The sequence below is a fragment of the Melampsora larici-populina genome (genome assembly GCF_000204055.1).
Source record: "Melampsora larici-populina 98AG31 unplaced genomic scaffold MELLAscaffold_45, whole genome shotgun sequence".
Taxonomy (NCBI): Eukaryota; Fungi; Basidiomycota; class Pucciniomycetes; order Pucciniales; family Melampsoraceae; genus Melampsora; species Melampsora laricis-populina.
In genome coordinates, this window is record NW_006768809.1 from 655,021 (window position 1) to 668,705 (window position 13,685).

The 13,685-nt window shown below is 40.4% G+C and overlaps 2 protein-coding genes across 2 annotated transcripts; one reads left to right on the forward strand and one right to left on the reverse strand.

Annotated features, from left to right (window-relative positions):
• Window positions 1-2,003: 2,003 nt before the first annotated feature.
• On the reverse strand, window positions 2,004-5,845 carry MELLADRAFT_91798 (uncharacterized protein; the record flags this gene model as incomplete). Its single annotated transcript, XM_007414732.1, has 7 exons — window positions 2,004-2,049; window positions 2,129-2,931; window positions 3,005-3,424; window positions 3,512-3,609; window positions 3,681-5,163; window positions 5,245-5,769; window positions 5,837-5,845. 7 exons carry the CDS (start codon window positions 5,843-5,845, stop codon window positions 2,004-2,006), a joined length of 3,384 nt encoding a protein of 1,127 aa, XP_007414794.1.
• A 5,867-nt stretch (window positions 5,846-11,712) lies between these two features.
• On the forward strand, window positions 11,713-13,345 carry MELLADRAFT_38847 (uncharacterized protein; the record flags this gene model as incomplete). The annotated part of the gene is made up of 6 exons (XM_007414711.1): window positions 11,713-11,898; window positions 12,037-12,227; window positions 12,285-12,752; window positions 12,829-12,959; window positions 13,034-13,174; window positions 13,251-13,345. 6 exons carry the CDS (start codon window positions 11,713-11,715, stop codon window positions 13,343-13,345), a joined length of 1,212 nt encoding a protein of 403 aa, XP_007414773.1.
• Window positions 13,346-13,685: the final 340 nt, after the last annotated feature.

Below are 13,685 nucleotides of genomic sequence, written 5' to 3' on the forward strand. Positions count from 1 at the left end.
TTGATACTAATCTTTCAGACTTTCTCGTCAATTCTTTATTTTCTAATAAAAACCTTATGTCTACCTGTTGCGTTTTCTACTCCCTTTACGATAAAAAAATCCTTGTATCAGTCCTTTAGCACAGTTAATCTTGTCTTGTGTAAAAGATCAAAAGTCTGCTCTACTACCTCACTTCATACCTTAGATGCAAATAGCAGAAATCCTATGTTTACCACCACTCTGTGAGTTGAAAACTCTTTCCAAGCACAAGATTTGAAGACGGGGCTGAGTGTTCAGCTCCCCTTGATGCGCATCAGACCAAGTTTTTGTGGATAGGCGTGATTCTTGCATGTATGGAAACAACTCTCAAAAGAACTTGATAAGAATGTGATAGTTTTTATTGGCGTTTGATCAAACTTGTCAAAGTCCCAAACTCGTACCGGGATTTTTTCATTGCTCGCTTGCATTATTGAGCTGCCCAGAATGGACATGATCATCTGGATACATTTTCCATAAGCTTTCCCGCATACCTATTCATTGGAATGCTGATAGGGCCTGCATAGGGTGCAGATTGGGCTTTATCAACAGGCATTCGAATGTGCGTTGCGTCATAGTTCCAGAGGCTTGCAATGGCATTGCCTCAACTGAGTGATATGCAGTATGTCACCAGGTTATGGATCATGATGAAGGATTTCTCCCACGACCCATACGGGTTATGGGATATCACAAAGTTATGGGTTATGCGACATGTCATGTCCCCTTCTTTTGCGCACAAAAATCGGTGGCCAAGTTTTTCATTGTTTCTCTACTCTGTCCTTGGGACCACCAAGAAAACTGAACATCAATTGTTCTTGCGTCAGTTTTGTTATTTACCATATCATAAAGGCAAGTTCAAAACGACTGTGTTATCGATAAAATGTCTTGATTCACTGTTTTCATAATACAGCCATTCCGATATTGCTTGTCGCTCCGGTTTGAAAAAGAAAAAGTGAAACCTAAGTTTTTACCTGTTTTTACTCAATAAAACTTCAAACTTGGCTGTAATTCAAGGCAATACAGCCAAATTCCAGGTTTTAGCCGGTTAAAACTTAGGTTTCAAGCTCACAAACTTTTTCTTTTTCAAACAGGTGCGACAAGCAATATCGGAATGGCTGTAAATCATGTTGGTTGAATTCTCAATGCAATTACTATCATTGTAGCACTCGGTGTGGATTGATCTTGAGCCTTTTTGCTACAAATCCCATTTGTGAGCAATGAATTCAACCTACCATGAGATTTGGCTTCAGCAGTATAACAGTTGGATATAAAGACTCTTTGATGATGAAAGTATTCATCCATTCATACTTTCCCTGCTTTATTCAACATCAAATCTCTTAATCACCATTTGTTTCCTACATTTGTCTCGCTTGAAAGCGTGGCACATTGACAAAACAGTGTAAATACCTCAAATTCTGGTGCTTTGGAAAATAAAATTTCAAAAACAAAAGAGGTAGGCTACAAAGTTGTATTTAAACAAAAAAAAAGGTAAAGTGCAAAAACCGATTTTTCCTTCAAGATTTCAATAAGACAAAAAAGAAAAAAAAAGAATCAGCATGATTCTGTTTCTTCTTCTTCTTTATGTAAGAAAATTTGGTACGAACACACGCACATAAACACAATTTGAGAGTAGGGATAATAACGTAAAACAAAAGCGAGTGTGATTTCTAGAGAGAAAAGAAGAAGAAAAAAAAGCAGTAAGATGAAGAGAGAAACAAAGGATTTCTTATAAACAATTTTTTGCAGTCTGATAAAAATAAAACACAAAACAAGCAAAGGAGAAAAAAAAACGAGTTATTCAATTCCATTAAATTCAAAACTTACACACAAAGAAACCGAACTTCTTTCAAAAGAGATGAAACTTTATAAAATTAAATTGAAATTTAAAACCTCCAAGGAAAGAAAGAAACAATCCAAAAGAAGATGGGTATCATTTATGAGCAAAAATCTACGATAAACAAGTCTTAGTAAATAGGTATAATAATTAATCAAGTTGGAATCCTTTTGGAAACCTGAATACTATCCCACGCAAGTCTACACAAAATAAAAAGTCATTCATCAATTAAACAAATCAATTCTAAACCTGAACTAGGAAATTGAAAATCTCACTTACTTTAATCCAAAAGAAACAAATCGTTGAATCATTCCAAATTGTGAATTAGCTTGAGTAACAATCCACCCTTCTCTACCACCAGCCATCATATTATATTTAAGCCAAAGATTGTTTCCGACTCCTGATTCAGAACCTTGAAAAATATGGATAATTACATCTTGAGGTGTCGAAAATGATGGAAAGAATACATTTCCTAATAACCACCCTGAGAGAAACACTCCAAAAGCTGTACTATACATCTTGAAATCAAGGTTCATCAAGTTGAATTCAGGTTTGGTAGCTTGAGTTGATGAGATATTAGGAGCAATGATATTAACAATTGAGTTGGGGAATGAGGTACCAGAGGAACCGAATCGAAATCTTTGAAAGTAACCCGTTTTAGGACTATTACTTAAGGGCAAAAGCGGTGTCCCACTTGATTCAGATGGAGAATCGCTATGAATGACTGTTGCACTTGGACTTAAAAAGTCCAGAGCGCCACTCTGTTGTAAATTGGCAAAGATATCTCTGAGATCTGCTGAATCAGTACGAGCGAGTATTTTTTCAATGGCTTCTTTGGAAGTCTCGTCTGTAATTTCAGGCTCGGAAGTCTCTTCCAAGTTACTTTCCGTCTGAATCTGCATTTCTTCCATCTTGGGTCGATAAACAGGTGGAGGTTCAGGAATAGGATCTGTTTGTGTCTGTATCGAATTGGAGCTAATTAGGTCGCTGGTGTCTACATTGGCATCTGCGAGCTCGACTTCTTCTTCAAATGTCAATGTCTGCGACTCGTCATTGGATCCGCCCGGTGTTGCATCTGATGGCTGATGTACCATGCGACAAGAAAAGTATTGATCAGCGCGTGGAACTAAATAAACAGTTTTACGTGAGACTCACTTTAAGAGTCCGTCGTTTGATTCTCTTAATCCGAATCTCTTCATACACTTCGTCGCCACTCTCTCGACCATTGTCCGACAGACCGTCCACGATCTTCATGATATCTCGCCCATCTTCTGTTGTATCACTTCCCTCGTCGTCTTGATCATACTCGCCGCTCTCCATCGCCTTCTTCAACTCATCACCAAAGCTCTGGCCCACAGTACCCGCGAGACTATTGGGTCTACTACCCAAAACGCTAGAGCTAGAATTGATCGTCCTTTGTTCATCGAGTTCATGCTTGAGGCGGTCAATCGTCGACTTCAGTTCGATGTTGGCCTGTTTCTGTTCTTCGAGTATTGTAGTCGCATGTTGCATCGCATTTCGCTCCAGGATCATCTTTTGAATACGTTCCTCCATGAACTTGCGCTCTAGATCCCACTGTCAGTAGCGAGGAATACATTAGATATTGAACATCAGATGCTTTGTAAGGAGTGTGTGTATGACAAAGGCAGTGACGCTACTCACTTTCCGGTGATCACTTTCAAAGTTTTGGATTGATTGAGTAGCATATCTCATTTCTTCATCTCTTGACCGAAGTTGTGATCGTTGTTTATCAAGTTCACCTAAACAATGAAGAGAATTTTGATAAGCGCACGTTGATTTGGTTTGATTTAAGAAATCAATCGATACTGACTGAGGCATTCCTCATACTTTAGCTTAATCTTTTGATAATTGGCTTGATTGTTCTCTAGTTCTTTGACTAGCTTGCTTACTTCTTCATCAGCAGCAGAGAGTTGCAATCGATGTTTACTTTCTAAAGCCCTTAATTCCTTCTCTCCCTTCTTCCGTGCTGTCAAATCTTCTTGTATTTCATCCATCTTATTCATCAACTCTAACAATTCATTTTCGTGAATCTTTTCCATCTCTGACATCTTGCCCTCCAACTCCTTAACCTTGCTTCTCAAATCATGACATTCTCGTATTAACTTCGGATAATCTTCCCGCATACTATCAAAATCATGACCCCCCGAAGTAGTATAGCCATCAACATCCGAATCGAACACTCTGGTGTATACACGCGAGTCAGGTCTGAGTCGCCTCATCAAATTTGTTCGAGCTGCATTTTGATCGTCATCAGCATCAAGAAAATCATTCGAGTCTCTGTCATTGTATAGCCCTTTCTGACGGTTTTGAAATATGACATTCGAGATGTTGTTGGCATTGAGACGTGGAGGTGAGGGGGAACTAGCTGTTAGAGTGGGGGACATCAAATGTGGATTATAGGAGGTGGTATCGATCTCCTGATTCAGGGAGGACTCATCGAGATCATCATTGTTCTGTGGTGTATCACCTAAAAATACAGCCGAACCCCGACGGTTATCCCCGCCGGGCCCTTTCCGTCTTCGACTCGGAGGAACAGGTCGTCCACGCCATGCCTCATTAGGAAGAGGAGAAGAGCTGCCTTTGGTATGCTCGAGACGGAAAGCGGCCGCAGATTTGAAAGCCTTTGGTGAAGAGGGATCTACGTTTGAGGACTGAAAGGCGGTGCCTTCTGAACTGGGTGAACGGTCATGATCTTCCTTGATTTCAGAAGCGTGAAGAGTTGTTTCGTTGATGCTATCGAATGAATTTTCGCCTTCCATTGCCATGTTTCTCGAATCGTTCCGCAGATGGGTGCGCGAAAGTGGACCTGTAGATCTGTCATTTGGAAACATAAATGACGATGTCGTGGGTGAGTGGGAAGGTGAATAAGAGCCAAAGTATTCGGCGGCACGTTCACCATCACTACTAGGGGGAGAGTCAGCTGTGCGGATGCGTGGGCTGGACCTTTGAGGGACCTGTTCGACTCTTTCGTCTTCACTGCCGCCCGAGCTTTCATCTTGCTTAGCATGGGAAGTAGAAGCTTGAGGATGATGATTTCGATTGCTTTTTTTGGTGGCAACTAAGAGCGGCATTACAAATTCATCGCCGATCATTGCCTCAGGGTTCATGGAAGCGTATTGCTCAATCTCGCTGAGGGCTGCATCGCTCAGGTACACGGTATCTCTAGAGTTTTGAAAGTTTGAAAGGATTTGGGGTAGGTGCTTCAACGCTGTGAGTTGTTCGCCTGTCTTTCCGTCTTTGCCGTAACCAAAGGCTGCTAGTGCACGAGTCAATTCTGATTTTGTTAAATCAGGCTAAAAAATGAGCATGTAATTGACATCAGACACTCGCGATGACAAAACCTCATGAGAATGAAGCTGAGGGCAGTGACATACTAGATCTGTGGATGTATCTGAATGAACGGATTCGGAACCTTCCAGTACTTCGTTGTCAAGTGTCGAGATGCTAGAGAAGGCGCTTTGAGTCATATTGTTAGGACTTTCTACTGGCGTTGGTTGTGAGGCGGTCGAATCTGGCAAGCCGTCCTGAAGAAGTGATGAGGCTTGATCTTGATTGACTGAGTCATCGACTTGACGATCCTCAGATAGGTTGTGTGACATGTCTGAAGTGACTTCATCGCTCTTGCTTGTCTGAGAACTTGCCAGGATCAAGTCGGGATCGGTCTCATTATCCAGAAGACTAGAAGGATCGACAATCGCTTCTTCGTGATCTTTTACTTCTGGTTGCGCATCCGAGTCATCATTTGATTTTTCTTCTCCGGTGTTATCGACTTGGACTTCGGTACCCTGTGAGCTTGCTTCACCAAGTTCATCTACTGGGTCCTCAGTCTCTACGAGATCCTGACTGGATTTCTTGGTCAGTTTGCTTTCGTGCTCGACATCTTCTGAAGGAGGTAGACCCTAGTGACAAACAGAGTGCGATAGTTAGGATTATCTTAGCAGGTAAACGACGGACAATGTTGCTTACAGATGACATTCTGAGCGAAGTTCGACAATGATATCGAGGTTGATACGGGCTAACTGAATGATAAAAAGATCAGATCGGTGGACTGAAGCCTTGTTCGAGATCGAGTGCGAAGATGAGGTCTATAAAGATGATTTGATGATGCGGGCAGTTATTCCGTAGTTGTGTTGTGATGAGACACTGAGGGCGCCTGACTCTGGTCAACGGAATTGACAAGTTCGATGACGCGACAGATATTTTGTTGATTGTGAGAGACGCAGAGGTTTGTGTTTGTTGCCAATGGTATGGCGTCCAGTTGACCGTCGAGGCTGAAATGCGGAGGTATGAAATATGTGAAGTTGTGCGAACGACTCGGAAGGTCAGAAATGCGATTTAAGTTTGTGAACCAATCGGATTGATGATAAGATGTATTATGTAAGGTGAATTGATATGAATTTTTATTGACCGATGCTTGAGATGGTTTGGGTTGAGTGAGGTTGAGTGTGAGGGAATGTGAGGAGGTTGGATAAAGTTAAGAGTTATTAAAAAGGGAAAAGTGAAAACCCAATCAACCTCAAATCCAAATGCTCAGCCTCAGCAGCTCAACGGTCAAGAACAAGATTAGCGCATACATAGACTGTACATACACAACAAAGAACCATTTACAGTCAGTTTCACCACTTTACCCTTTTAAGCACTCTTCATTCCATTTTCATCCATTTTCTTTCTCTCTTTCACCTTCCTTTTTCACAAGTTTTACAATTTCATTCCGGATCAAGCATACTTCAAATCAAAAATCATCCACAACCATCAACCATGCTGAGCCAGGCACATAGGTACAAAATTTCAGGCAACCGAAGTGTTCTATGAACACAAGCAAGCGTCTTGGTTTTGCGCTTCCACTCACGCAGACTTGGCATGGTCATGGCTGCCTACATACATATTCACCCAACTGCCTCTCTTTAGGTTTTCACGCCTTCTGACCTGGCTAAGAGAACATAGCTATCTTTTATATCCTGCCGACTTCTTCAAACTGACAAGTACCACACCACATAGTTCCCAAAGGAATTGGATGAATCAATCAGAATCTGACACTTGCATATGACCTGTAACGTGTGGGAGGCGGCATCTGCGCATCATCAGAGACTCAAAACTCAAAAGATCTCGTTGCTGAATGTTATCACTGGGGAGTCTATAAAAGAAGATTCTCTGGCTGTGTTCTTATTCCCTTTCTTTGATACCGGATTGGCCGACAGAATCTGAAGAGATTTCGAGGAAAATAGAAATGGGAAAGATTAATGACCGATGCAATCAAGTTGCATGGAATAAAATCATGAACATAGAACCCACTTTGATGATACTAGGGGTCACTCTACACAAGAGAGACTCATCAACACATTGAACATTAATTCATGCAAGTGCATCAATATCAGAGAATGTGATGAGTATGTAAACCAATATGACCCTGAAACAATGGGGTTTCTGACAAAGAAAACCTTTTCATTTTCCTCATGTATATGAAACCTCTTGTTTTGAAAGAAGAAAAACAGCAGCCAAAAAAGTGTGTGCTTATATGAAGAGAACATTCAGTCTGGAAAAAGATTTCTGTGAAGGTTCACAAAAAAACAAATGGAGAGACAAGAGTGGGATGAAGCACACTATCTTTGTCATTGGTGGAACATGAGTCCTTTGAAGGCCAATAATTTGATTGACAAATCAGTCTAGTTAGCTTGAAATCTCCCATAATGATGCACATGATGCTTAGGAAGCAATGGAATTCAAAATCCATAGCAAGAGAAAGTTTTTGTAAGTTCAAAGAAACTCCTACCAGCCAGGAAGTGGCTCAATCTTTTTCACTTGAGATTCATTGAGATTTTCTCACAATAACAATACAAGAATTGTTGACCATCATTCTTGTTGACCTTATTTTGGTCACAATCAAAGTCAAGTGTCAGTAAAGGTCATAAAGATTTGAAATTCAAGTTCTTGGTACATTTTGGGTTTTTTTGTATGATCTACAGATTGGGGATATAGACCCAATTTATCATTTTCTTTACTTCTAAATGAATTCAACCTTGTGGTCCAAAAATTCTAGTTGCCTTTTGTGTCACACCTTTGGTTTCTTGAACAAGTTGTAATAATTTAACCCACAGAGTCTAAATGGAAGAGGAAGCTTAGCAATAGAAGCTTTGACTATTTACAACCTCATGATTTGAAAATTCATATCTTTTGTTGCAGACCTCATCAGAAGCATTGAAGAACCCTGGGTGTCTTGGTCAACCTGGTATCAACAACTCAACAACACAGACGGTGTAGAACTTATAACCCAACAAGGGTTATACAGAGCTGGAAGAGGATAATCTACTAATAAAATGACTAGTAGAAGTTGTCTAAGGACTGCTCTTCTAAAACAACACAATCAGAAAGAGCTCTGTTGTATTGAGTACTGATAAGGCACCAGAGAAATATAACTTCACGCGTAATTTAACTTCAAAAGCACACTTTGTATTACTATCAACACTGCTATAGTGTTATTCCCAATTGATAACTAAAGAAATAAGCAATATCTGATTGATATTATTCCCAATAAGTCTTTATGACTATAAAACTAAAGTAAATTTCTCTTTATAGCTGTAATAAAGGGTGTATTTAAGTGAACAGGTACTATTAAAATAAGTTTATGATGATAAACAAAATAATAATGGCGTAAATGATAAAGAAAAAAAGGGGAACAACAGTCCCAAAACCCTCTCAAAGTATATATAACAATGTACTAGAACTTTTACAATGGTCAACAGCCTCAAAACCAATCAAATCCGCCCAAAATTCCCTAAAAACCCTATGATGACGCAATGTAATGGTTTTGTTACTAATAAATGATGTAATTTTCACAGCTAAAAGTGATCAATGACGCAATAATATGATGTACAGCACTTCTTACGATGAATACAGGTGATTTTTTCCTTGTAAACTAGCTGAAAACCAATTTTTGAGATTACGATTTTTTTCAGATGTGCTCCAATTTTTGATTACTAAAGTGCATCTTGTAGCCCACGTGTTACTGATCATTTCTGACACCTACATGACCTACTTCTGATGAGTGATGAGTAAGATATTGAGTTGTGAAGTTAAGGTTTTTAGTGTTACATATGACTTGTGACTGTAAATTCGAGATTCACACCAATTCTTTATTTGCCTTATAACCTTTTACACACACCTCCGTTACTAATGATTTAAAGTTTGTACATTATGTAATCCACTCTTCTGCGTTGAATGAGCCATCTACCAACCTATTCTGACGTCATTTGACATATGTAATTAGCTGAAAACCTCCATTTTCCACGAATTTCACCCATTTTCTTCACTTTTCACAGCTACTACTATCTTTTTCTTGCTCATGTAATATGACATCATCATCTATAGCCTTAAAAATCCCGGAAAATCCTCTTGGCAACCTTAAATTCCATCACTACCACTATTACACAACCAAACTACACGTGTACCTCTTGTTTACCAACTTCGAAAAAGTGCTATTTTCCTAATAACTTCTGTTTCTACTTATCAACCTTGAAGATTAAAATTGTCATAGTATCATATAATGTTGTTCTTTCATATTCTAACCTCATAATACCCATAACTTTATTTTTACTAACCTAAAAACCATTTTCCAACCTTTATACCTATAATTTTGAATTTTTCTTATGTTTTTCTTTCTTTCTTTTTGTAATAAATTTGTAAGTAAACTATAATGATCTTAATATATAATGTGAAATAAAATGATGTAATGTTGACCTAATGACCAATACATAAGCCTACAAGAGCTTCAATTGATCAAAAACCTCCATTTCGAATTTTCTTTCCTGCTGAATCCTGCTAATAAACTGGTAAACTGGTAATTGTGAATTTTTTAATTGATCCCATAAATTGATCACCACAACGGTCATCCATCTAACAGCAAGAAGGTAAATTAGAAGGATATACTCACCATGAGTACCATAACTCACAGCACAATTGGGTGCAGGCCCAGCTCACATCTATGGCCGATGTGATGAACTGCAAGCTTGCTAGGTGAAACATTGGTGCAAGATGATGATCACCAAGGGATTTTTTTTTGGCATTCCATCCAAGTTCTTCAATCCTTCTTACTTGCTTAAATTAATGTCTTTCTCTTTGGATTCCATCCTGCCCTTTGTGATCTTTGGGTTGGTCAAAAGTGAAGTCATGGTATGTCCACAATATTTTAATTTCTCATCATACTTATCAGCTGATGTTATTTGCCCCCTTTGAATTCAGCTCAAAAGAGGACTCAATCTGTGCTGATGGGGGGACTTAGACCAGTGACCACTCCATGGAATACCATTCAAGAAAGGACCTATGGTTTGTAACCCCTCATGATATCAATGGTCTAAGTCAGTTGGTAACCAATATTTTTTCCATGTTCAATGTCTGAAATGGACACTGAGAATGAAATAACAAAACAGTGACATGGTCTATATCTCAAAGTCAAAAATCAACCATCAAAATGATTGAATACTTGATTGCATTCAACCTGATGAAGAAATTATCCAGAGTATTAAAGCACTGTTCACCTATCCCAGCCATGTGCAAATTGTTCTGGGTACCTCACAACAAGTGCATTATCATTGAGGGCTCCATCCACATCATGTAATACAATAAAGCTGTAGTGGGCCATCTCCACTGATCTTACATAGAGCAGGCAAGCTGTGTATGCTCATGTCTTGGGTGTTCATCAATTCTCCATCCACGAGATGAGTCACGTTCCCTTTGCCTTTCATCTTGATTGTTAGGCAAAAGATCGCTTTTCTAAGTCCAGGACTGTTGGGGTCTCATCATATATAACTGCTGGTGATCTTGTAATCTGAGCCCTCCAAAATCATACAGCATTTCCTGTGTTGTGTCTTCATGTCTGTGTCCAACTGAAATGGTTCCTCCACCTTCATGGCTTGCAATATCTGGAGGTTTTTCTCGCTTTGTCTGCTGCGCCAGAACTCTCTAACAAGCAATGCTTCGGAAAAAATACTAATCTCATCGCGCTCTGTCGCGCTTCCTTTTCTCGGTGGGCTCTCCAAGAGCGGAGAAACAAATTATGGTCAGCTCTGGTCGGCTTCGATTTCATGGCTATGTATCAGTAAATATCGATTGCCATGCATGATAGATTCATCGACAAGTATAAGAAAGGTGCTTTCACGGCCATCCGTATACTATTACGTCTATCTCCTTCCCATCGTCACATCAGGAAGATTGGGTCAACGCGAACGGGTTAAAGCCATATGACCGTGTCCAGAATGGAATGGCGCACTGCAAAGCCACTTGGAGTTTGAAAGCTGATCAAGGCATATGATAACGCTTGAGGGTTGAGAGTCAGACTGGTGTGAGAGGCTTCTGAACTTCTTGACCGTGTTTTACAGTTTGTTGACGTGTGGAAGCTTTTCATGACAGTTTTGTTTGTGATCCGTCGATGGCCATCATGATCGGTAATTTGTAATAAACCTGCGTCAACTTTCAGATTGACAAGAACACAGCCGATTGGCGATTGAGGGGGTTCGACAAACTCCTTTTGGTCTTGTGTTTTCCTATTTCCTATCCAACACACTCGTGTTATCATCTTGACCATCATCCTTATCCATTCGATATTAGTCAGTGATGGACGATTATTACTTCAAAACTCCGAATTACAACTCTCAATCATCCTTACTTGTCTTTTTCAACCGAGCTTTCGATGGTCTCAAGGAGTCTCTCGTCAATCGAGCACGTGGACCTGTGGTCTTACTTGGTATGAGGCGTTGATATTCAGCTTTGGTCTATTAAGGGCTCTGACCTCACGATCAAGATTGGGTTCCTTCGCTGTCCTTCTAGCCCGTACGACGATCATCGCGCTCATGGAGAAGATCTCAGTGGGAGAATTGAGGGTTTTGACCGAGCAAGGTATCTACACCTTTGGGAAAACCACGCCTGAAGATGATCTACGTGCTGAGATAAGAGTGATCAATGATGCTTTCTGGGTCCGGATGTTCATGTTGAGTGACTTGGGTTTTGCTGAGGCCTACATGGTGGGAGACATTCAAGTTTCCAACCTAGATTCACTGTTCAAGGCGAGTTTTACTTTTTTCACTTGCTGCCGTACATCAGGACGCTTATGGTGTTTTCTCAATGCTTGTCTGCTTCTCTTTCAATCGATCGGACTTGAACATCCATACTTGCAGATGTTCATTGTCAATCGTTCGAATCTTTCTGAAATGTCGATGGCTACTTCATCGATTTTTTCCGCCATCAACACTCTCATGAACTCCCGCTTTATCAATTCGCTGTCCAACTCGATCTCAAATATCTCAGCTCACTATGATATCTCCAATGAGATGTTTGAAGCCTTTCTTTCAAAAGATATGACGTACTCGTGCGGTTATTTTACTGAGCAACTTGGTGGACTTGTTGGTGATCTACAGCCCCACAGCTCAACACTTACAAAGCATCCTGATCAGGAATCCCAAGACTCTCTTGAAGAAGCCCAGTATGCAAAGCTCGACTTAATCATTCGCAAAGCCAACATTGGTTCTACGGATCATGTTCTCGAGATCGGCTCAGGATGGGGAAGTTTTGCAATTCGAGCAGTCCAGAAAACGGGATGTCAGGTTGACTCTATCACGCTATCTGTTGAGCAGCAAACTCATGCTGAGAGGCGTATCCGCGACCTCGGCCTTGAAAAATCTATTCGGATTCACTTGCTTGACTATCGCAATCTACCGCCTTCTTTCACGGGCAAATTTGATCGAGTGGTCTCCATCGAAATGATAGAGGCTGTCGGACTAGAGTACCTAGAAACCTATTTTGGCGTTGTTGAGCGTAGTTTGAAGCCAGGCCGTGGTATTGGTGTCTTCCAAGTCATCACGATCCCAGAGGCCCGGTTTGAACGATACCGCAAGTTCGTGTCCTCTGATTCTCATCAGCTTCTTTGACACAGGATAATAACCTTGCCTCTTCAAATGCACCGGTCACAGAGAAGTGGATTTCATCCGTAAATGGATCTTTCCCGGTGGAATACTCCCTACTGTCACCTTTATGGCTGATGCAATTTCCAAAGGATCCGAAAAACGATTGATCATTGACTCGATCGAAAATATCGGCCCACGTATGTCTTCCTTTATTCATATCTACCTAGGACAAGTCAATTGTTGCGTCACTCTGAACCGGCGACCTCTCTAGATTACGCACGCACACTACGCGAATGGCAACGTAGATTTGAAACCAACTTTGAAACTCTCATCATGCCGAGCTTGATATCCAGCTACCCAGACCTCAAAGTTCATCCCGAGCAAATTGAAGTCTTTCGCCGCAAATGGCTCTGTAAGTTCCCTCTGAACCCTTGTCCTAAATTTTTATGCTGAGCCAATGTGTCTTGTGTTTTCTGCAAACCAATTAGATTATTTTTCATATTGTGCAGCTGGATTTGCTCTTAGGGTCTTAGGAGACCACATATTTACGCTGACTCGAGAAGGAAACCTCTCCTTGTCATGAGAAACTCATACTTCTGCTCCCATACAATGATCTTGTGACTGTATTCTTAACCATCTTAAAGCCAAAACATCCTCACCCTTGTTGTTTGAACCAAAATTGTCACGGAGAGACTATAATTTTGACTTTTCCAAAACTTTGAGTACTCTACTCTGTCAACCTAGCCAAGATTGGGACACTGTCATTTCTCACTTGCATAGTTCAGTCATCACATTGTTTTGTAGACATTTTCTTGGTTGGCGCCACATTAATATCATATTATCAGAATGCATGCATTTTCTAAGAATCAAAGACCATCTCTCAAAATCTATTCATGCAGACAGAAAAAACTAGCTCAGAGATA